This window comes from Antedon mediterranea, chromosome 4 (genome assembly GCF_964355755.1).
Source record: "Antedon mediterranea chromosome 4, ecAntMedi1.1, whole genome shotgun sequence".
NCBI classification, from domain to species: Eukaryota; Metazoa; Echinodermata; class Crinoidea; order Comatulida; family Antedonidae; genus Antedon; species Antedon mediterranea.
In genome coordinates, this window is record NC_092673.1 from 22,477,157 (window position 1) to 22,502,274 (window position 25,118).

General features: G+C 31.4%; 2 protein-coding genes across 3 annotated transcripts in view; one reads left to right on the plus strand and one right to left on the minus strand.

Moving 5' to 3' along the window:
* The window catches only part of LOC140046939 (rab GTPase-activating protein 1-like), a 49,880-nt gene that overhangs the window by 9,539 nt on the left and 15,223 nt on the right, over positions 1 to 25,118 (minus strand). For both annotated transcript variants that reach the window (XM_072091704.1, XM_072091705.1), the window contains exons 5-12: positions 23,822 to 24,096; positions 23,466 to 23,532; positions 21,982 to 22,084; positions 21,257 to 21,420; positions 19,537 to 19,702; positions 16,433 to 16,677; positions 1,896 to 2,009; positions 1,213 to 1,287 (exon numbers count right to left, since the gene is read on the minus strand). In XM_072091704.1, coding sequence (XP_071947805.1) covers positions 1,213 to 1,287; positions 1,896 to 2,009; positions 16,433 to 16,677; positions 19,537 to 19,702; positions 21,257 to 21,420; positions 21,982 to 22,084; positions 23,466 to 23,532; positions 23,822 to 24,096 — 1,209 coding nt within the window. The remainder of the gene's footprint in view (positions 1 to 1,212; positions 1,288 to 1,895; positions 2,010 to 16,432; positions 16,678 to 19,536; positions 19,703 to 21,256; positions 21,421 to 21,981; positions 22,085 to 23,465; positions 23,533 to 23,821; positions 24,097 to 25,118) is intronic.
* On the plus strand, positions 9,016 to 13,745 carry LOC140046940 (G-protein coupled receptor 52-like). The gene is made up of 2 exons (XM_072091707.1): positions 9,016 to 9,171; positions 12,372 to 13,745. The coding sequence occupies exon 2, from the start codon at positions 12,553 to 12,555 to the stop codon at positions 13,588 to 13,590; it is 1,038 nt and encodes a 345-aa protein (XP_071947808.1). The 5' UTR covers positions 9,016 to 9,171; positions 12,372 to 12,552; the 3' UTR covers positions 13,591 to 13,745.

The following is a 25,118-nucleotide window of genomic DNA, read 5'->3' on the forward strand; positions in this document are numbered from 1 at the left end:
TCACGTCATATCATTGGCAGCCAAATACGCAGTATAGGCACAGATATTCACTCAACAACAGGGACAGTATGAAACTACAATGGGGTAATAACCCACTCATATAAAAAAGTGTACCAGGTTTTGTAAGATACACTGGTCCTTATTCAAGAAAACTTGTTCTACCACCATTGAAATGGGAGTGAGATGGGAACGAAACACATAAGAAGCAGCTATAGGCTACTGTGCCACTGGTACAATTTGCTTTGCCAACATTGAATAAAACATGCAGATTGTGTTATCTATTTCGAAAAACCAATTTTCAAATTTCAAATATAATGTTTCATGTTTATATTAATAAAATCTCAATTTGAAATTCTAAAAAGAATCAGAATTACAGAAATAGAATGTAATAAAGGACTGAAATGGAAGATACTTTAGATTTGAAATAAAAGCAAGCAATATCAAAATTGGACGAAGCAACCAATAAGAGTAAAGTATCTTGCCTAAAGGATAAGCAAAATGGCGCAGACAAGTCTCAAACTCATGCTTTGTCTGATATCCTCTTTTTCCTAATTGTTATTCATTGCTATTATTCATAGTAATTAAGTACTTACATGTAGAAGTATAAGAACAGCACCTAAGAACGATTAAACCTTGGACATAACCAAATATGGCACCGACAAGCCTCAAACCCATGCTTTGTCAGATATCCTCTTTTTCCTAATTGTTATTCATTGCTATTATTAATAGTAATTAAATACTTACATGTAGAAGTATAAGAACAGCACCTAAGAACGATTAAACCTTGGACATAACCAAATATGGCACAGACAAGTCGGAAACCCATGCTTTGTCAGATATCCTCTTTTTCCTAATTGTTATTCATTGCTATTATTAATAGTAATTAAATACTTACATGTAGAAGTATAAGAACAGCACCTAAGAACGATTAAACCTTGGACATAACCAAATATGGCACAGACAAGTCGGAAACCCATGCTTTGTCAGATATCCTCTTTTTTCTAATTGTTATTTATAATTGCTATTATCAATAGTAATTTATAAGTATCTACATGTAGTATGTATAAGAACAGCACCTAAGAAGGATAAGCCTTGGACATAACCAAATATGGCACAGACAAGTCTCAAACCTATGTTTCGTACATGTTAAGTCCGATATCCCTTTTTTCTAATTGTTATTTATTGTTATTATTAGTAGTAATCAATACTTACATGTAGAAGTAAAACAGCACCTAAGAAGGATAAGCCTTGAACATATCCAATATCCTGGTCATGTATTGAATAAGCCTATATTAAAAAAAACCCAAAATAGTTAATCTTGTTGCTGAAACAGAATTATGTCCGTTTATACATCCTTAATACAGTTCAATTTTGTCTCTATTTAAAAATGTATTCCTGCCCAAAACATTGAAAAATGAATAAAGGCCAACTTTACACAGACAAGCGGTAATGGTAAGTGGAAAACCGCATATCTTGTCCCACATAGAATGTGTATATTATATCCTGAGCGGAAACCACCCGTCCGCTCTGTGTTTTGTGTAAATGTTCATAAGAAATAACACAGCTTCTATATTTGTATTACCGTTACCATTTGTCTGTGTAAATTGGCCTTATGATTTTTAATAGGCCATTTTGAAGGATTTGCCGAGTGAAAACAATTTCAGTTATAAAAAGACGATTTTTTCCCGAACCAATTTTTGATCAAAATGAATATCAACCAAACGGGTAAAATTTAGAGTTTGCACAGGTCCCAAATTGAGTGTAAATGGGGTCTCATGTAATACATATATTTGTAGTTTTGGCTGGTATGAAATATTAAGCATGAGGAGTTTCATAATGTAGTAATGATGTTGATGATTAAAAAAAAACATTGTCTGGGTTTCTTGCCGACCAACCTTGCTAATCTTGTACAGACCATCTTGGCCCTGTCCTTCTTTCTCCTTAAAATAATCATTGGCGGTGAACGTCCGTGAAATATCTCGTTGAATTACTGCCTCAAACGACGATTCCTTAAAGACAAAAACAAATATATTGTATTCATATGATTCTCAATAATTCATAAGTTTTATATATTTAAACTGTTTAAATATAAAAAAAAATGTTAGGCATTGTTAACGTTTTTTGTCAATGATTAACCACTAATTTAAACGGTTAATTGGAAGCACAAATTTAGCAGAATGCGGTTGGTCTAATCATATTTTTTAAATAAATAGTTTATTTGGTGCTATGCAGCAGAAAAAGATCTATATCAAGATTGACAAGCATGTTAACCACCAAGCTACTGTAAAGTTTCACTACAAAAAGTTCAAGAGAAATATTAATTTATTCTACAAACACATTCCGATAATTGTTTTATAATTAAATTACTGGATTCACACCCATTGGCTTTATATCAAGCATATCAAACGAAGCTATTAATTTTAAATTATACTCTGAATAAATTGGCAACTCATAGAAGGAATGGACATCTCCTGTAATCAATACTCTTGATTACAAAGTGAAAATAATTATACATTATATTGAAGCAAGGAGTAATAGCAGAACATTAGAACTACATACCTTGGGGGACACACTACCCCTATTAAGTGAGCAATTTTTACCCTCTACTTAACTTACACATCCCTTATTAGAAGTGAATATTATTTTAAGACCCAAGGATGTCTGCTTATTCCGGTTATGCCGGTTCAACTGTATAATATTTCACTTTCAAAATGAAGCTTTAAATTTTTAAGGATATATTGTCCCCCCTAAAAAAATTCGTTTTTTAACTGTCAGACAATGGTTTTTGGTTAAAATTAACCGTTTTGTTTGTCTTCGGGTTTATTTGTTTTCTTTTTACAGAAGTGAATAACTTTATTAAAACTGCAAAATAAACCTTTAAAGTATGATTTTATTTTCATTTTCATGTTTTTGGGGGACAATACATCTTTAATGAAAGTAGAAGGTAGGACCTATTTAAGAGACTGTTGTGAGAGGTTGTATACACTGTAATTATACAGGTTGTATATTATAGCACGATAAAGTGTAAGTCATACTAATCTATATTACTAATGATTAGCCAAGAAGTTGTTTAATTTAGAACAGAGGAAATTAGTAGGTATGAAATGATTTACAACTATAATCAAAACAAAAAGAATTTATGTCATCAATTTGCTCTTCTTTTTGAGCAGAAAATGAGTCATAAATCAAACTAAACTGTTTGGATGAGAACAAAGTAATCTCAGGAAAAATTAAAACATTTGTAGATAAACTAGGCATTAAATGTTTGAATTTAGAAAACAAAATTGCATCTTTCGGTTTCTTGATTCTTAATTGTTATTCTTGATTGTAATCATAGTGTATGGAAAATTTAAGTGAAAAAGGTAAATTTTTTCTAAGGATAAAAAAAGTGGTTGTTTCCTAAGACTGGCCAACACAAAAATTGGTTTAGAATGACTATTTTTTAGTAGAAATTGCATGATTGGATTTTCTATAGTGTCCTCTATTTTTTTATTGTAGATTTAGCGAAGTATAGTTTTTCTCAGCAAGAGTACATAATTCAAATGTGACTAACTAAAAACTAATCAGATTGGTTTTTAATCGATGTCTGCTTTTATCTATATTAAGTATTGACTTTACCATGAACCATAACAACAACAAAAAACCAACAAGAATTGAATTACGACGATGATCTTAGAGAGCTAAGTAATGATTCAGCAACATATCTCAGCTTGCAGCTCTTGGTGCTAGACTTTACACAGTTTATTTAATCAATCCAAAATGTAATGATGTATTGCCTATCAAATTCTTAAGTGAAAACAATTATCTAGAATCTTGAGCTGAAAAATTATTACATTATTCACTTAACAAGATGAGACAATTTAATTAAGTGAGACAATTTAATTAAGTGTATGTGCTGCTATTTTACCATCCCCCTCCATAAAAATTAAAACATTCAAAATGCATTTGACGCCTAAAAATGTGAAATGTACTGCAACAAAAATACACAAAAAAACCAATCAACTAGACCGCATAGATTTAAGATATTCAGTTTAATGCCTAAAGATTACAGTATTGATTACAGTATACGTTAAAACCATGAATTTTAATGACTGAGGATTGATACTGTGGAAATAATCAGGCATTCAGGCATAACTGAAAATTCAGACCTACCAAAATTGTACACTACTGTTAAACAAAATAAGTTCTGAATCAAGCAAAAAAATGTTATGTCCTTTGACACAAACATACAAAGTGAAATACAACTAAAAACTAAATTCATCAACAATTTAACTTCCAATTGATTACACTGGTTGTGTAGCAGTTTCAGTTACAACAACGACACACTTACGCCCACCCTAAAGAATTATACACATAATTTAGTACCTTTTTAAATCAATTAAATTTCACACAAACATTTTGTGAAATCTTACCTCCCTTAGGAATCGTTAAAAAACTTTTTGTAAAAGCTGATAAACAGAAAATACTGATAAATAAATGGGATAAACAATATTAATAATAAATCACAATGGCAGACAAAAACAAGTAATTATGTTAGATCCTTTTCAAATGTGAATAATACGTTACCATTAGTACATAAGTATAGACATAAGTAATTGCGGCATAGGTATGAATGATTTCATTATTTAAAGATGTATTGTTCCCTAAAAACATAATAAAATCAGACTTTGAATAATCCATTTTATAGCTAAAATAGTATGCACAAATGTAGGGCCCTACAACAAGAAAAGAGATATATACGTTTTTAAAAGTTGAACGTCTCATGAATTTTTGTTTGTTTTGATGTCATTTCAGAATTCCATAACTTGGTTGTGGTATACAAAAGTAGGTTTACTTTGTTTATAATTTCAAGACATTTTTAATGAATAAAAATCTTTAAATCCCACAAAATCAACCTATACCAAACAGTACACAATTTATTGTTGTACAAGATTTATGCCGTTTTTGTGGAATATATTTTGTGAATTGTTAATTGCTGTTCTGATTTAATAATCAGATCTAGTTTTCGTTAGATTTATCTTCAGGTTTCTATAAAATGCAGGTAATAAAGAATCATGTTACTAAAGCAACATTACATCAAGTAATTTTATTAAACCTTCATCTCTCTTCACGTTGATCTTTCTGGCAATTCCTTCTTTTAATAGCTGTTTTGTTTACGTCCACCTCACACATGTGGCATTCTCAAACTTTGTGAGGTATATCTTTTTATCTGTGTTTACAGAGTAATAAGTAGAAACATCTCAAGAGTTGTTATCAAGTAATCACACCGTGTTATCTAAGCCATGTCTAAGCTGACTAACAGGCCTAAACCAATGACAGCTTATTATATTCTCTAGCTAATGGACAAAAATCAGTTTATTACGGAGATAAACAACTTACAACGAGTCCATCAACCAAGAGAATTCGAAACTGACTCCACCTCCACATTGCTATCTGCGATCTAATCTTTAACGAGACTCTACAAAAACTGAGGGTACTAATCAACTTAAAAGGTTAGTGGGCCAATTAACTCGTAGAGCATGGGTTATTATTATGCCCACTCATACCTCTTTAGTGTATAGGCAGGGAGTTAATGCTAAATTTATATTTTTAGGTGGATGCTATTGATGCTATCCATAGTTCTAGGAATGAATCTACAGTAGTACACAGGGTAAACCCCCTACTAATATCAAAAGATGTACTGTACTGGGAATTTTAAGTTTAATGCTGACCAAATGCCAGTTAAATTATTAGAATCGACTTATTTTTCACATTTTTAACCGTTTATGGAAGAAAAAAATTATAGCAAAAGGACCATATATTATTTACTTTTACATTAAATGTAGTTTGTGAATTAGATCTAAAAAGCGTAGCGAATGGGACTTTAAATATTTAAAGGAAATATCTCACTTTAATGTTATTGGTAAATACGGCAACGGTTGTAACTCATGATTGTATGGTATGGCGAGTTAACACTTTATTTAACTAAATAATATCTATTATTTTTTATCATATTCTGTGTATTTGACTGAACCACTTGTTTGAAAGCTATAAAACTACCAATATATAAGTCCCTAGATGATGTTTCCATAGTTACACGAAGCATAATTTTTTTTATTACAAACTACTAAACTAAAGTTGAGCTAAAAACAGATATTACCTTTCACCTTAATATGGTAATCTACACATGCCTGTACAGATGACACATATTAAACTTGTTTCTCTTCATGCAATCGTAAACATTTGAATGATACTTCATGTGTTCGCATTTTTCTAAAATCATGCCTTGATTAAACTGCCTCTTGTATTGTAAGTTGATTGAGTAACTCTATCAAGAACTGATCGAATTATTTTAAAAACTTAAAAAAAACAGCACATGAAACAAATTTGTACGATTTGAATCTGTACCTGATTTAGACTCCGAATTCTTTTGTCCAATCAGCAGTGAGCATGAATGACCTACAGTAGCTTGACAACTGATAACCGATAACCGAATTTGTGCTCAATATGAAAACACTCGCAATATTTTTCTCATGGCGCCGGATCGAATCGAATCGAAAGATGAGAAAGTAGCTTAAACCTGTAAAAGTCTTTTATATTAAGGTTTTATAGATTTTGTGAGCTATTACATAAATCTTTCAGTTTCTGTTATTTCTTTTATTTATGTTTTTGTTTACATGTGATGAAATAACAATAATAGGAATAATTGTAATGTTATATATGAAAAGTGAGCTGAGATAATAGCAAGGAATGATAAAGTATTATCTAGATTGGCGCCATACAATATTTCTTACACAAATCAATCACTTTCATAGCATTTAATAGCACTTTAAAAACAATCTGATCATGTTTCTATATGACTACCTTATGGAAAGTGTGCTCAATTACCACAGACTTTTAATCAATCAGTTTATAATTAACATCTAAATATCTTATACACACCCTTTAATTTAATCTAAAAATAACTTTTCCAAACATTTTTTTAATCTAAAAAAAAACACAACATTAGCATCTAAGATCTAAGCACAATCATCATGTGAACACTACTTTTTCGAAAAAAAATATAAAAAAAATAACTGTCTCACTCTCATATACCATTTAATCTGAAAATAACTTTCATACACACTTTGAAATAATTTAATCGCTGAAGATTGTAACACTAATATAATACAATGTTTAGTATTATGTACATAAGTGTATATCTCTCTAACCTAATGAGTTTTTGACATGGCGATTACATTAGATTACACAGTGCAAACAAGTGTGTGAAAGCGGTGTAAGATTATCCATATATAATATACTTATTTCACTCATCAGGTGTGTAAAAAAAAACTTCTTGCCAATAAGCCAAACCCAATAAATTAGGAAGAACATCATCACATTTCAAATGTATTCATGTAGTCAAAAGATTTAATCAATATTGTTAACGATTAAATTTACAAATGGTATGATTGTAAAAGTCATGTCAAGACTAAAGACTTATGAATGTACAGTAAATACCTTGTAAATCATGTTTTGTAGCGCAAACTTTCTAAAAACTAGAACTCTTCCAAGCCCAGAATGTAATTCCGGAAAACCAAGAAATGTTTATTTATTGACCGGGAATGGAAGAGTTGATTGCAACCTGTTCAATTGTTTCCTGCATTTGTGTATATTAATTTTTTAATATATGTACTTATGATACTATAAATCATTAGGAAAGGAGTGGTTGAAAAAATATGAAAGTGTTCACATGAGTATCATCTACAATACATTTTCTCATCTATACAATATTTTTACATTACATACATAAAAATATATAATGTGTTGATGCATACATCCAGTTGACATTGACATTAAATAAATTAATGTTGAAACATGGATTTAGGAGTATAATACTGGACCACTGCTTGAGAGTACCCTATAGGACATCTTTATTCAAGAGTCCTATGGAGGACACCTCTATTCAGAAGACACCTCTATTCACGGGACACCTCTATTGAGAAGACACCTCTATTAAATGGACACCTCTATTCAGAAGATACTGTATCTCTATTCAGAAGACACCTCTATCAATCAATCAATCGATCGTTCGATTTATATAGCGCCATTCCAACATTCATTGCTCATGGCGCTGTACAAAAATCATAAAAGGTGAGTTTTGAGTAGTGACTTAAAGTGACTCAATAATGATGTGTGTTTAATGTTCAAGGGTAGGTGGTTCCAGAGCCTAGGTCCAGCAACACTGAAAGTCTGATCTCCCCAACTATGTTTGCTCCTTGGAATGTCCAGTAGCACCTGATGACTAGATCTTAGTTCTCGCTTTCTCGCTCTAGTCAGGGGAACCTCTATTAAGAGGACACCTCTATTCAGAAGGGTACATATTCTTGTGATGAAGAAGGGGAAATATATTTTTTAACACTACAGGCCAACCCTATATTCAGGGAACAACACAATGGGACACTTTTGGGTCCCAAAGGTGTCCCCTTTATAGGGGTTCTATTCAACTATATACAGTACACTGTACTTTTTCAAGGGTTTCCTAAAGATTATAAGCCATATTATATACAATAATTTTTGATCTAATGTTAAATTTCATATTCATTGAATGGTCATTGAATGGGTCATTGAATGGATCATTGAATTGAACGATAAGGGCCATTTGGTAATACATAATTATGTCCTATAGACAATTGGTAATTAATTAATTGTTAATTAATATAGTACTAATTGACACTAATACTAAATAGTGTCATAAAAAATATTAAAATAATGTAGCTCCATGTTGTAACACTATTTTGATACAGTACTTAACCAGTACACATTTTATAACCACTGCAGTGCATGTGATTTCTGAAAACATTAATTTATTTATTGATATCAATTCATTAAGGTTATTATGTACAAGCATAGAGATATAATATCTCTATGGTACAAGTTACAACCCCTGAAATAATGTTATAATGTAGGATGATCAATCTGTCAATCAAATTAGTAAGCTCCACCCACAAAACTCCTTTGACAAATCAAGTCAAGGCTCCTCTCACAAGCAAGTAAAACTAGTCATCTGTGACATTTATTTTCAGTTATAGCTCAGTTTTGTACAGGAATTAAACAAAGCCGTATTTAAAGAGTTTTCGTTAGGCCTAGCCTGGTATCTAATATTCCAACTGCTATTTATTGATATATTTGGAGGTATATATTTATTTTAAGGTAAGTAATTGTAAGAATATTGAAGTAGTGCAGTACTACTACTGTAGTTTAAGCTTAAAAATTACTTATTTTATTAATCAACTGATAATTGACTGATATCAAGTACCAACACTGTACATTTTTTTCTATATAATATATTACAGTCCTACAATAGGGAAAATGTTATATAGTATAGTACTTGCTTTGTTTTTAAACTATCCTGCCTAAAACAGAAAAATATGGAAACAAACCGTGGAAAGCGTAATTTCTGAATGACGAAAAACGTTTCAAGAGAGAGGAGAGTTTGTTTTAAAAATTGTTTGTTTATTTGCACGATAGCTTCCCCAATTTCTAAATTTAATATCCTGAATTTTGTTGCTGTTTTACTTACAGACCATGCCTATTGATTTTCACAAAAATCAATATATTGATGAATCACAAATGCTTATTAAAATCTCAAGTTGCAATATATCTTCACTTTGGGCTGAAATAATAAATAGCATGCTCTCTGTTTCTCTATTTTTATCAAGTATTTTGCTGAGTTTCCGAGTGCATTATTGATATATTTTTTTCAGTTTAATAATTTTGGGCAGTAGAATTGGGAAAATTAAAATTAAGTTTTAAAATCAAAAAATTTAAATGGCATTCCAGAATTTAAAAAAATTTATCGTGCCAGATTTGCATATTAAAAACATTCAAATATAACAAGATATAAAACTACATTACATTATAAAAGGTGAAATGAAGGACAGGAAAAAACCATTGAAGACAGACAATTGATTATGAAAATATTGGATAATTTAAGTATTAAAATATGGAAGATTAAATCTTTTTATGATACGCACACTGCTAAACTTAGCACTTAACAAATAACCGTTTTAACTTCATACTGTCCATTGCTTATCAATACAGATTAATCTTCTAATTGAACTAAATTTTACTTAAAAAGGTAAAGTCGAAACTGAAGCGGTGGTGCCTATCTTTTACTTTATTGGTGCATTGTCCATTCATACATTTTATTTAGCCAATTTAAAATTGTGTGTTGGGAGGAAGAGGGGTACTTTTGACATACTGTACCGCTACTCATTGCTGTCACCTGGATGGGAAAATAATGATAATAATACAATTTGTATAGCGCCTTTCCAAATTGATCAAGGCACTTCACATGGGAAGGAACAAGGTGGATAAAGAATTCAAAATCATTAATAAATGTAGTAGAGTTTGGTAGTTTTTCCAGATAGTTTACAGAGATGGGGATAAACAAACAATTGGATTTCATTATTGTTGTTTAGCTGTAATGACATGCTCTGTTGATTCTTAAAATCCGGGACTTTTGACACTACGTCACCTTACAAGGTATAGAGCAAGTCAATCAATCTCAGCATGCGAGCAAGTAGGATGATCCAATAAATTAATATTTAATATTTTTTTTGATAAATATATATTGCATTATAAGAATATAGTATTAATATGATATTTGTACGATACACTTTTGAATAAGGAAATATTTTCATTAAAAAAAATTTGCAAGCTGTTCTCAGGTGGGATTATAATAACCGACCTCTGGATCGCTAATGTGGCGTCCATACAGTACGTCTAGACCAAAGAAAAAAAAAAAAATTTGTATGCACAATAACCGAAAAAATGGTATACATTTATTATAGTGTACATTTTACTTAAGATGACACTTCTAAAGACAAAGCAAGTGAATTGGCTCTCCCAATACCCGACACGCTTGGTTTTGGCGTACTACAGTAGTAATGTCTTGTTTTCTAAAAAGTCTGGTATGCTAAATGGGTTTTTATTTGTTGTTTTATTTCAAATCCATACATCATATATTATCAGTAAATAACATTTGTATGATGAAACATCAAGAAAATATATGAAGATGAATAGATTCAGGACAACCCAATTAAGAATTAAAAGAATTAGTTTCCATTGGGGTCCGAATAAAAACAAAAATAGGATGACTTGTGTTTCAAGAAAAATCTGTTTTTAATATCAGAGTTTTCAGTTTTGAGCGAGTCCGGTATTGGGAGTGTTGACTGTATTACACTTTATACAGTAAAATTTATAGTTACTACTAAAGGTTACCCATTGATAAGCCATTATCAGCTTGATTTATAATTCACTGTACAGAACAAAAAAACTATAAAGTTTGTAGTTTAATAAACAAACTGCTCTTGACTGAATTTAATGTACCATGGAAAACAAATACAAACTAAGGTTAAAACAAATTCCATGTTTCTTCTGCTAGATATAACTATGCAAATTAAAACAGAACAAATAACAACTAAATTAAATGTCCTTAAAAATAAAATTAATACTGGTTATAATACTTATGTGTGTGTCGGAATGGCATGGATGTCAGTGGGGCAATGGTGGTTTTTTGTTTTGATAGCGACCACACTGTTAACCTTTATTTTTAGGCTGCCATAACTGGTTATTGAAAATTTGTCCTGTTTCTGCTGCAAAGAAATTTGCGTAGCAGAAACAGACTCTAACATGAATGAAACGAAAAAAAAATCATTATGTTATAATAAGGAATTATCAAATCCCTGGTTATAATTTAGAGTAATTAAAAACAAAACTATTATTATTTAAATATTGACCTGTTTTAAGTACTTGAACTAGCTTAGGTCAAGGTTACACATCATCTGCTACTGTATACTTTATAACAATTGGAAACAATTGATAAATCTACCACAAAATCTACCACTGGGAAATCTTTATTGTAATGGTGAACCTAAGGGCCTGTTTCTGCTGCAGCGCCTTGTTAGACTACCTCTCTTTTTGGGCTCCCAAATAACTGTTTAATAAAGTCGGTTATTGACAAAAAACTAAAAAAAATTTCCCAAAATGTAATGTGATCAGATAGATAACATTTAGTTGTGTTGTAGCTAAAAGTTGCACATCGATATTTAACCGGTTAATTGTCATTTGCATGCATGTTTAAAACAGTATTTTTACATTTATATTTTTTTGCCAGTACAGTAATTGAAAAGTTGTCCAATTTCTGCCTCAAAGAAATTGGGGATTATATCCACATGGTTTAAACCACTACAAATTTCTGAGCTAATCATTACCTTTTTTAGGGTAGGCAGGTGTTTAACATTCTTTTTAAATAAAACAGGAATTTTGAATATTCAATGTTTTAAAATGTTAATGATTATAATATTCTGGATGACCCTTTAAGATTCTTAATTTTGTTTTCTTTGCAGAAGCTTCTAATTAATGGTACTGTACTTTTTTTGGAGATGTTTTATCAAGTCAATGCCATGTAATGCTGATAAATTAACATCAGATTTTGACCTGAAAATGATTTCCAGATTTGATTTATTTATAGATGCACAAAATAAATTTCTTGCTATTGGTTAGAGTACTTTGGGGAAGTCGACGACTATGTACGACAACTACAGTGATAGCATAAATATCAGTAATATCACCAATATCAGCGATGACAGCGCAAATAACGATTTCAAACCTACACGCTTACTCGTTAGTTTTCTTGTGTTGACAGCCATGATTCTGATAATTTGTGGCAACCTGATAGTCATCACTGTTTTTCATTACACACCCTCATTAAGGAATCCAAACACAGTTTTCATCACGTCTTTAGCGATTGCTGATCTCGGGGTTGGAATAAGCTGTCTGTTCTCGGTTTATGCTCTTTTTACTGGAGAGAAACTGAACACTTATTTATGTCAAGCTATAGGATTTTTCCTAACTGTTGTAGTTGGCGTTTCCATCATGACATTGGGCTGCATCAGCATCGATCGTTACATTGCCGTGACAAAACCACTCAAATACACCTACATTATGACTAAAAAACGTACAAGAGTGATTTCTGTTTGCGTGTGGATTTTAAGTGTCGCTATCTTCAGCCCATCGTTGTTCGGGTGGGGCAATTACGAATTTAACGATTACACGTATGAATGCCGACTAAAATGGGACATTGATGTTCAATTTTCATTTTACGTTTTATCCGTTCTCGTTTTTCCAAATATAGTTATATCTAGCTTTTGTTACTATCACATTTACAAAGCGTGTCGACGTCAGGTAAAAAAACATATTACGCAAATGGAAAATTTTTCTGTGGATGACACGACAGGTGCTTCGGACAGAGAATCTAATCGCAAAGTGCAAGAGCGTGCCGTAGCCAAGATATTCCTTGTCATTGTTAGTGCATTCTATTTTACATGGCTGCCGTTCATTATAATACGCATCTTAGAAGGAATTATACCCAACATTGATATACCAAACTTAGTATCGTTTTTAACAGCATGGATGGGGATTTTTAATAGTTTTTTAAACTGCTTAATATATAGTATAAGTCACAAATCGTTCCAAGCTGGTCTAAAAGCGTTATTAAAGACAATAAAAGATGACTGTATTTACTATTGTAGAAAACATACTGCTAAGTGTTGCAACAGGGTATAGGTTATCTGATAACAAATATTCCATTTAAATGATTTAATTCAATAAACCTTGTTTTAATTTAATGCTACTTGTAATGTTAAAATAATTAATGTATTGCGCAGTATTAATCTATAAATAAATTCAATCTTGTGAAGACATCTTTTAATCTAAATTTGTTGTTGCTATCAAACGTAAAAATGCTCAAAAAGTTATGAAGGCAAAAGGAAAAGAATGTACATTACTAAAACACTTATACAAAATATCCCCTGAACGCCAATGGGTCAAAGACATGACCTTCTCGAAGGTAAAAGCCATTAAACACTTATACAAAATATTCCCCCTGAACGCCCTTGGGTCAAAAGTACACGACCTTCTCAAAAAGTAAAAGCAATAACAGAACCCTTGGGAACATTCCTGAACTCTATCGACACAAACCCATCTTTCATTTGGTGAAAAAATGTTCTTTGATGAATGAAAGATGAAATAGGCCCTGTTCAGACCCATGGCGTTAGACCGTTTTAGCGTACGACGCTAAAAGAATGTGTGTCTGAACAGTTGGGGATTAGCGTACAACGCGTCGTACAACGGTTGTAGCGTTGTAGTGGAAAACGGTTGATAGTACCGTTTTAGCGTACGACGCTACTGTAAGTCAACGTTGTATCCAATCAGAACGTTTCCTGTTATGACGCGATACAAGGTTTGACCTAGGCTGACATCTTGTATCGTCAATGTGTGAGATGGATTTCAATAACAAAAAGGCCAGAATAAATAAGGCCTAACTACACTACAAATACAACTGTTACAAAGGCTACAAACTACTATCAACTGATTACCATTATATTTTCTCACAAATGACATAAATACATGCACCTTGTATTTAAACAGGGACTACGATCCCATACGCTTTTAGACCTAGGCCTAGCTAGGCCTAGAGTCGATCATCCACGCATTTCATTCAAGCTAAAAACTAGCGTGGGACATAAAGTCACTCATTCATACAAGGCAGACTAGACTGGACAAGTTTAATGCTGAAAACTAACCCCCTAACTCCTAAAAAATTCAGTAAACAAACAAGGGGAGCTGTGTCCCTTTTATTAGCAAGTAGGGTTATTTTCAACCGACTGGAACAAAAAATATATATCTTTGACTGGACTGGATAGACTAATCACAATCAATTTTTTCTTCATCATTAGAAGGCCTGCTTTATTTTCGTAACACAAGAACCTGGGGAAAATGTTTTTAACACAAAATAAAACAATAGAAACAGAAATTTGGCCTTACTATATTTTTCTTAAATAAATGCTGAGGTATGTTTTATTTACGGCAAATTTTGTCATAATTGTAGGGCTGAGATCTAGGCCTATATACAGAGTGGAAATAATGATGAAAACACGTGGGTAAGAGCACATGAATATGCAACTAGAAACAACCTGAATGACGTACTTCCGTTGTAACGATAATCGTACGCTATGGGTCTGAACACCTCGTTTTTTTCTCTGCGGTTTGTAACGTGACCTTGCTAGTAACGTTGTACGCTAAAACGGTCTAACGCCATGGGTCTGAACAGGGCCATAGACATTTAAACCCGGAGCTAAGTTTTAAACAATGATTTACATCTTATTTGGCAAACTGACATGACATCAATATCTTTTTTAATATACAGTACTATGTTACCCAAGACTAACCCAAGTTCACTAACCTACAGCATGGTTGAATTCATGTTACAAAGATACAGGTATTGATTACAATGTGATTTATACCAACAAGAAATTACAATCATCAAAAAATTCTTGGAAGGATTCATTAAAAAGTACAATCATCGTAAAAAAAAAGCCATTATTTACCTTCAAAATAAATATTTTTTAAAGATAGCTTTTTGCGGTTTGAAATGAATCACATCGAAATGTAATCACGTACTAGAAATTAATGGAAATTATGCAATCCTATACTTAGATTGTTAGAATGTTTAATTGAAATGATAAGATTCACATAAAATTCACTTGAAGTTGGACAAATTGGAAAAACACTCAAGGAGAAGACAGAGCTAATTAAAAAGAAGAAGTAATGATCATCTAATAAAATGAAATTAAACAACATGTTCACGATATCAAGCAACACAATGAAAATACTTTTTTTGAGGATGGAAAATATTAAAGGGCAAAAAAAAAGTTCCCAGACCTGACCGACCCAACATTTGATCTGCATTTGATTTGATTAACATTTCTTTGATTTGTGGTAGTGTTTTAGCAAATCTACCGTATATAATTTAAAAAAAAAAGAATCCAACTAAATATAAAAAAAAAGATTGATGCTGTGCTTTTTAGACGAAATAAAATTGTGTATTTATTTTATTTCACTTCAACATATCTATGTTTGCTTTTATATAAAGTAATTACATGATTGTGTTGATATCAGTCCAGATTAGCATATGCTATTAATTGTGAAAGTTCATGTACAAGGTCTTAGAACACACTGTGTAAATATTATACTGCATTAATTGTGAAGTGTGAATATTTTGCTTGTCAAAAAACTAATTAGTCTACCCTCATGAATGTCTGAACAGATCAAGAATCCAAGTTATGCTGCTTCAACTATACTCCAACTACTGTACTCCATTCTAGTGCGTTTTCTATTAAAGACCCCTTACCTACAATTTGTGACGTTTTGTAAAAATAATACTTATATATTACTTTAGAGAGTGAGCTTATAACCACAAAAATATTCTCCAGGATTGTTTGCGTCACATCTAGCGTTGGATAGATTGGAATCGTTTGATGTTTCATTCTAAGAGCGCTACATCAAACTTGTAAAGTTATGTAAAATAAGGCAAACTTTACAACAAGAAACATTAATTTAATCTTACCTTTACTATTAGACGACGGTAATGTTCTAGCATATCTTTATTGTCGTGACATCCACAGAGTAGTTGCCACACTTCACCTCTCAGTGCTTCCGGTATTCCCTTACGGACAAGTGGCACCAGTTGCTTAGGCCTAGTGTTGAGGTCTTGACGCCATTTGGTCAGTAGCTCTCCCCAGCTTACAAGAACTGTTTCGGCACAATCTTTACCAACAGTGCCTGACCCGCTCTGCAATGGTTCATCATCATCTGAATATATCAATATATAATTAGTGCTTAAAATACAGTACATAAAGTATTACTAGTGTACCGATATACTAAGGCTGTAGCAGGTTTTTAATAGGGGTTTCTTTTTACCACAAAAGTGTCAAAATCTTCAAAAGCTAGGCTACTTTAACAGTCTTGTTTACAATCACTGCTAGTGTCTAGTTTAAAAAGGGAAACTTTACAGAAAAAACAATTTGTATACAGGACGATTTTTGTTGATATAAAGTTTGCGGTACACCACGTATATTAGTTCTGAAAATAACTGTTGAGATTCTCTTTTCAGAACTAATATAAGTGGTGTACTGCAAACTTTATATCAACATTTTATTTCGCCATGCAAACCTTCAAACAATATAGGACGATTTTTGCTTTAAAATCTGTAAACCATCATCAAAATGTTATTACTCTTTAAACGTGTTAAAAGGATAAACTAATTACCACATAACCCAGGGTTGTTCTAATTGCATGCCTTATTTACCTACAGTAGCCTACAGGTATTATGTGTTGAGATGTATTGTGTATTTCTCCAATAAGAAAAGCTGGTATTTCTCAATAGAATCTAACCTACACCCTCTACAGTTGCCCCTGGTGTGCAGATAAAAATATTAATATTATTTTAATATTGAAAAAATGAATTAAAATATCTTCTAATATAAAATCAGTAGAGATCATATTAGTCAATCCATCGATGCAGTAATTAATTCCTCCATGATTTTATCCTTGCAAATTAATTTACCAATTGGAAGTGTTTCCTGCCACTGTGCAAGTTTTCTTAATGAAGTAAACACCTCTATTTAGAGACAGACAAGAAAGCATGCCCTGCACCTCAACAATGAGTTCAAAGGCCAACTTAAGCTCTGTCTACACTATCAAACTTTATGTAACAAATTTTTAACTTTTTTTGTCAAATGTATTTTAAAGAAATGTTATCATTTATACTGTAGAATACCCACTATAAAACGAAACTCTTATTTTAAGTAAATAGTACAGAATAACCAGGAAATAAGATTTAGTATCCTTCTTTAAACAAACTAACAGATACTTATTAAGTGCAAAAACAGAAACAAAAAGGAAAACAAATTTTTATAAAGGCAATCTAATTCTATACCTTGTTTATTTAACCTAAATTTTGTAATTTCTTCAGCTGAGGAAAAAAAATGAAAATGTAAATAAGAAATGGCACTCTGTAGCTTGGTGATTTACATTGCCTTCCAATCAAAGGGTCATAGGTCATGAAATAAACATTTTAAAAATACTGCATTTAAAGTCATTATTGCAGCTTCCAAATTTCTTTAAAAAATCCTACTATGTCGGTGTTTGACCTGTAAAAAGTTATCTCATGTTTGTCTACTTCCCATACCTGGTTTAAATACAATGGGAGTGCAGCATGCATCTACTTATGTTTCCTATACATTTTGACTGACTATCAACTGAAAAGTCAACATGTACAAATTAGAAGCACTAGTTCTGTACATACAGTAAATGTGTGAATGCGTTTGTTTACTTGCACTAATACTGTTTACTTATACATGTGATTATTAACTCCAGTCTTACACCAGTACATGCTTTAATGACTGATTTCGACAGTAGTTAGCAGTAGTAGAGCAGACATGCATAAACATCCATTACTCAATTTGACCATAACAAACACTGTGATTTAATATTTATACTAATAGTCTAAGGATGATGGATTACAGACAGAATATGTACCATCTCCAAGTAGGATGATTTCTACATAGCACATGACATAACAAATTGAGTTATGCCACTCACGGTTGCCTGTGCACACTATGCTAATGTGAGTCTGCCTATTTTCTTTCAAGAATTTGTTTTAGTATATATTTAGTATAGTTATGCTGTGGTCATCAGCCTTCCATACTTTAGTGGCGTTCCATAAAGCCACTGAGGGCTCTGCTGCGCTCTTTAGTTTATCAACAATGATAATGAATGTTTAAATAATGTGTTGCCTAAATACTAATGAAATAATTAGTATGTTCAATACTAGAAATTGTAATGGATCTCAAATACAACCTATGCTATGCCTCACACTATAATATTACATTACTATATTCAATTACTATTCTAAATTAAACAGAATTATGCCAACGATAATGAGCATATTTAACATTATTGAAATTTATGATATATAATATTATTATATGCCAGACATAAACAATAAAGAAAATATACAAAATAAAATTTGAGATTCAAGGTATACAAAGCTAAGCTATTGGACATGGACTACTCTGACTCGCTATTAACTATCGTCTTTCATTTATAGGAAGCCAAAAGAAAATTAATAGTATCTATAATTTATCATGACAAAACCAAAACTGGTTTAATAATCAATCTACAATATTAATTTGTATAAAAAAAATATAGTTTCAGTTTAACTATTACTGGCAGTTACTAGTTAGTTTTATTATGTTTTATTTGATACATTACAGAAAACAAAAAGTTCTATTATGCAAAAAGATGGCAAAAGAAAAAATGGTGATACTTAAGCAGTTTTTATTTTTTATTTGTTTTTATTTTATGTCTTTAGGCAATGTGGCCAAGGATTACCAATAGTAAATTAATCACTGTCCTATCAGATAGGTGGTAATCCTCCTGATACAGGGGCTATTTTGTGAACCAGGTCACCGGGGTATCCCCCTACTTTTCTCGAATAATGAACTGGGTTCTTTAAAGTGCACACAGGTTATAACTGTGTATATTGGACCTATGGTTTATAGTCCTTATCCGAGAAGACTTGTTCCTCCACCGGAACTAGGAGCGAGTCGGCCTCAAACTCCTGCCGATATTGTGAAGCCAAAACTGAAAGTAGACAGAATTACGAACCTGTTTCATCTTCCGCAAACGAGCACAGACTATCTGGTGTCTGTGCCATTTTTGCGCTGTTTGCTGGTGATGACGGTAAACTTCGTTTCTTAACCCGTTGTGTCTCGCTTTCTAAACTCTGAACCCTGTACTGAATATCACTCTCAATCATTCCACCAATTTGTGTCTGCAAAAATTTATAATTATTGAAGATCAAATGAATAGTTACATTTTTGTGAAAAATGTAAAAGAAATAATGTTGAATAACAAACAACCACTTATTTAACGAAAATGACACTTGATGAAGCAAACCATTGACCAATAATTTAAAAAAAAATTGTTATCACTAACATGACAAAATGCATTAAAAAACATAACTACAGTTTAGTTGAAAGTTTTAAGATATTTTGGATTTTTTAATTGAAAAATCGTTTGTTAAATAGAGCATTAGTGTTGTAGTTTGTGTTTTAGTTTGATGGAAAAGATGCTTAGCTACCGATTCAAGAAATATGATGAAATTCTGTTTTTTCACTTTCAAAGACTTATTCAAGAGTGTATATTTGTCCTGAGAGGTAATGCCACCTTTAAGAAGGATAGTAGAAGAAGGATAAGATTGGACAAGGATCATAATGACTATCGCAAAACAATTCGCACCACCAGACTAACAGAGAGAGAGAGTAAATGAATTTGCTTATAGTTATCCTTAGCAATTTGCCTAAATATCTATTAAAAAAAAACCAAATATTTCAATTGAATAAATGTTTTTACAAAATAACCAACAAAAGGTTTTTGTTTTCTATTTTCTAACTTACAAACAGTTGATACTGCAAACATAACCTATATCACTCAGTGAAATGATGGATTTATGAATGATTTATACATCATAACTAATAAAATATACTTAGAAATAAATACAATGTCAGGGTAAAGTCATGCTAGACGCGAATCGTAAAGCAAATTGGTAAAATAATGAAATCAAACACTTTTTATAATTACAGCCTTTCGCACCAACATTTACTAAATCTGATTGATGATTTTAAGCTGGGTATACATTGTGATATTATACAAGTGTTTCTATGAATCTCATTCATTCATTTATAAGACTTATCTTCTAAATGTGCAATTATATATCATCATTATCATAATACAGTAAATAAATAAACAGTATAAGTAAATAGCAACCTATAACTTATTTTGATCTCCGTCCACACTTCTTTGCATTCTATCATTATAACTCTGTATTCAATGTTGGTTATTTTAAGAGGAAGATTATGTGTTCACTTCAGCCTGCATAACCTGTTTTTTTAATATACATTTTGAATTGAAATTGTTTATGACATGCTGATCTATGTTTTTACATATTTATATATTTATATCTGTATTTTATTGTTTTTGATGATGATGTTTCAAACCTGTTAGTGGCGGTAATTATCATAATAGTGTGGAGAAACCAAATAAACAAACAAATAAACTTCTCCTAAGATTGTCAACTGTATATAAACTAAAATACATATATTATTTTCTATAACACTTGCACTGATAAAGGGCTAAGGTTTCCCAAACGCTCTGCAAATATTTCTGGCTGTTTTACTTTATTGTTTTCTTTTTTTTCTTTTGTATCTCCATTGAGATCCAGAAGTACCTTTGTCATATTTTCAGCAGTTTGCCTTTGGATTTTATATACTATAATACTATATATATATGTAACATAAAATAACTTGTTATTCACTATGTGTTTTACCTGTTCTAGCTCAAGATAAAATGTTTCTCGTATAGGCTTTTTACTGAAGTACCAGAATCGTTCATTTTGTTGATATATCCGTACACGTGTTTCAATTATGAATCGTACCGGTTCTTGAATTCCAGCTATCACTAAGTCAACTGCTACAGTCATGTACACGTAGCCTAGAAAATAGAACAAAGTGTTGCCAGCATTTATATTGGTGTTTTTGCTATTTTATAGAGGATAGAGGAAACAAAGGAAATAGAGAATAAATTAGCCTCCAAGGTGAATTTGGTTTAATTGAATCAAAAACTTGAAAAGATTCCATTGAAATGAACAATAAAATATTTAAATTCAATACTCTATTTAATTAATGTGAAGCATCTACATATGTAACATAAATAATTTTTTCGTATTTCATTATTTTTTTAAATATATTTAATTACTATAACAACTCTATATAATGAAAGAGAAGCAATGAATATGAAACTGAATAATATTATTTTGTGACTCCAATTCTAGAAGAAGAAAAACATAACCACGAAGTTAGCATCTAAAAAGTGACAAAATCAAACACTTGGTTCCAAAATAGATCAAATAGAAGATGTCTTTTCAAACCCATTCACAAGTTGGTATTGTACAAGACTTTTTGGTGTAAATCGAGTCTAGACTGCCATATTAAGTTAAAAAGCAATTCTTACAAATGTATGGAGGACAGTCCTATAATATACAAAGCATTTTACCTTGCGGTGTCTCTGTGTTTAAGATTTCAAATTCTTGCTGTGTTGGATGCCAGTAACTCTTAAGTTGGTATGATTTAGCATCACTACTTTGCTTCATCGAAACCTGCAAGTTAAAATTGCGTCATATATTTAATAATATGCTTTATGTATGGAAACAAGATGACAAGACAGTGCAGAAAAAAAGAATGACTTAGAGCCAGGAGAGACAACTAAGGGCAAATAGAGATAGTATGAAATTGAAGACAAATGAGGGCTGGGAAGAAAGATAGTCCAATCAACAAGGACATCAGCAGATAGAAAAAGATGACAAGTCGGTAGGGAGTAATGAATTCCATGTTTTTATTTGGAGTAAATGGTTTGTTTCTAAAGTAAATAATAGTAATAAGAAGTGGAGTGAAAAATGTATCCATCTAAAGCTCTGCCTACACTATCAAACTAGTTTGACAAAAAAGTGTGATGTGCCAGACAGAGCTTAAGAAAATTATATTTCAAAAAATATTAAAATATAAACACAAATAAAATATTGTTGGTATTCATATTTGAGTTAGTGGATGAGGCATATTTAGTGTTTTTAAAAAGGTTGTTGCTTGGTTCAAAACAATCATTTTTCATCTTATTTTCTTTGTGACTTTAGAATGGTCTCTTGATCTTAGAATTAATGTTTAGCTTGGTATACTGTAATAACTAGCATTTATCATGTTATTAACCTTGGTGTTAGAAATAGATATCTAACTTCTAAAACGTCAACAACCATCACACTACTTAAGTGCTGGTATGTGATAATGTTAATTCTAACTATCTAAAATCACACTTGACAACTACAATATCATTCAAGCATCATGCGTTACATCTAATACTACTATCCATAATTAACATCAAATCACAATCATTATCAAGTTATTTTAATCATTAATTATTAATTACAGATTCAGCAAAGGGTCTCTGGTAGCTCCAGCCTTCTAGAACAATTCTAGTGAATTCAATCACCTAAAGTAAAATCAGAGATTTCTTGGCTGGAAGTGAGACCTTTTCTTCCCCACCCCTTCCCCTGTTTATTTTAGAGATACTTTCTTAATGATGCATTTTGTTAAAAGACTTACAAACTTGGAAAAATGAAATATCGGGAGGTTTTATTAAACTATAGAAGATTATAATTATAATACATTAAACAATAGAGGGTGCTATTAAAAACCTAAAGTTATTGGCATCTGTAATTGTAAATGTGGGTACGTCAGGCTTGCCAAAGGCAAAAATGCAGTACCAACTCATTATTTCACTAATTAAACAACACATGCATTAATTAAAAACATTTTAAGGACCGATATTAGTATGTTTTCTATTTTCTTATCAAAATCTAGAGCTATACTAGAAATTATAAATTTATACATATAAAAAATTGTATTTTAGCGCATGAGGTGTTCTATAGCACATTCTATCTGTTTCTTTACCAAATCTAACCCTGAACACTGACTTATAGTATTTACCATATCTAGTAGATGCATATGCCTGTCTGGTACATCTCGACCTGGGCTGATGAGGAGTCCAAAACATCTACAAAAATCATAAATGAAAGTAAGTGACATCTCATCATATGAAAGTGCATGTGATTGCAACGTAACATACTGTATGTCCTCATTTGACAAAAAAAAATATAGTAAAGTAAATTCTTCTAGTTGGGTTGCTCATTTTGCTTGTTAGATTTTTAGCAAAAGTTTGCTAGTAAAGAAAAAAGTAACTTTTTGCTGTGGTAGAATATGTTATAACCTGAATGACAGGTAAATTGCCTCATTTATAATCTATCTAAAGTCTATATAAAGTCTTTATACATAAAGTAACATACCTTTCGATTGGCAACGGTCTGTCTCTATGATGGATCGTAATGATCACTTCTTTTTTTAGGTTCTGCCGTAACTTGAAGCATTTCTTTTCTCGTGGAACGTGAGTGAAGCCACCTTTGCCATCATCTTCCTTAATATCTAGCGTGACTGGAATGACAAAACTGAGAAGCGGCTCACTTGGAGTCAATGGGAATGTTGATATGGATGAGTCCATCACGTCGGGGCTTCTTGGTACACGTCGGAATGCCAAACCAAAACATTGTAAAATCTTGTGCACCTACAAAACATGTAAAGAATAGTACATCATAAGGTGATCTTCAGTATACCTTCATATCACCTATCATCATTGTGAGAAATCCTGTTATTTATACCCATTTTTTGTTGTTGCAGTGATGAGTTCAAATCTAGTTTAAAATATTTATATAATGCTTTATCTTTAGATAAATGAAGGTTTATATCTGACACTTCCAATTTACAATGACTATATTGAAGGACTCCCTCTATAGTACAACTGCAAAGAAAACTCTCTCTCTTGTGAAACTGTAGAGAAAATGAACTGATTAGTAGATTAATGCAATGACTTTTAAACCAATTGTTAAAATTAAAATGCTAAACAAATAAAATGAAATATCCCACCAAATAAAACAAAAATAAAATAATCTTTTGGCAATACAAAACAAAAATATACCCATTCATTAATGTTAGATCGAAGTAGATGGAAGTCTACTGATTTAAATGAAAAAGTAATTTAAACTAGAGATTCATTCTTACTCATTGTTAATATTTAGTATTAAACGCATGTAGTTTTTAAATTACTACTAAACAATGCTAATTGCACACAAATGAAAGAAACCAAATTGGTACCAACCTACATGACATAATACTGATAACCATTACACTTTTGACTGTTGGTTAAATTATATTTTATTCATTACATTTGACCAGGTACAAAGGTCTACAGTAAACTACGGCACAATCAAGTGGTCATTGAGACGTATAAAAAAAACCCATTTTTAATGGAGTGCAATTATTATTATGCTACAGTGATTTCCTTCTCATTTGCATGCAAAAGCTATTCTATTGAATTATTATCCCCACCCAAGACTGAAATAAAAATGCAAACAAAATAGTTTGTACAGCCGGGAATTTAACAAAAATAAAAATTCTTAAAAAACATATTTTTTGCTATAATAAATAATTTGCTTTCTTTAAGCTTATTTGTTTCACCAATTGTAATAACCTCTCTTGTTTTATATTATATTACTCAATCAATTTTTAATCTGTTTTACAGTTTCAGAA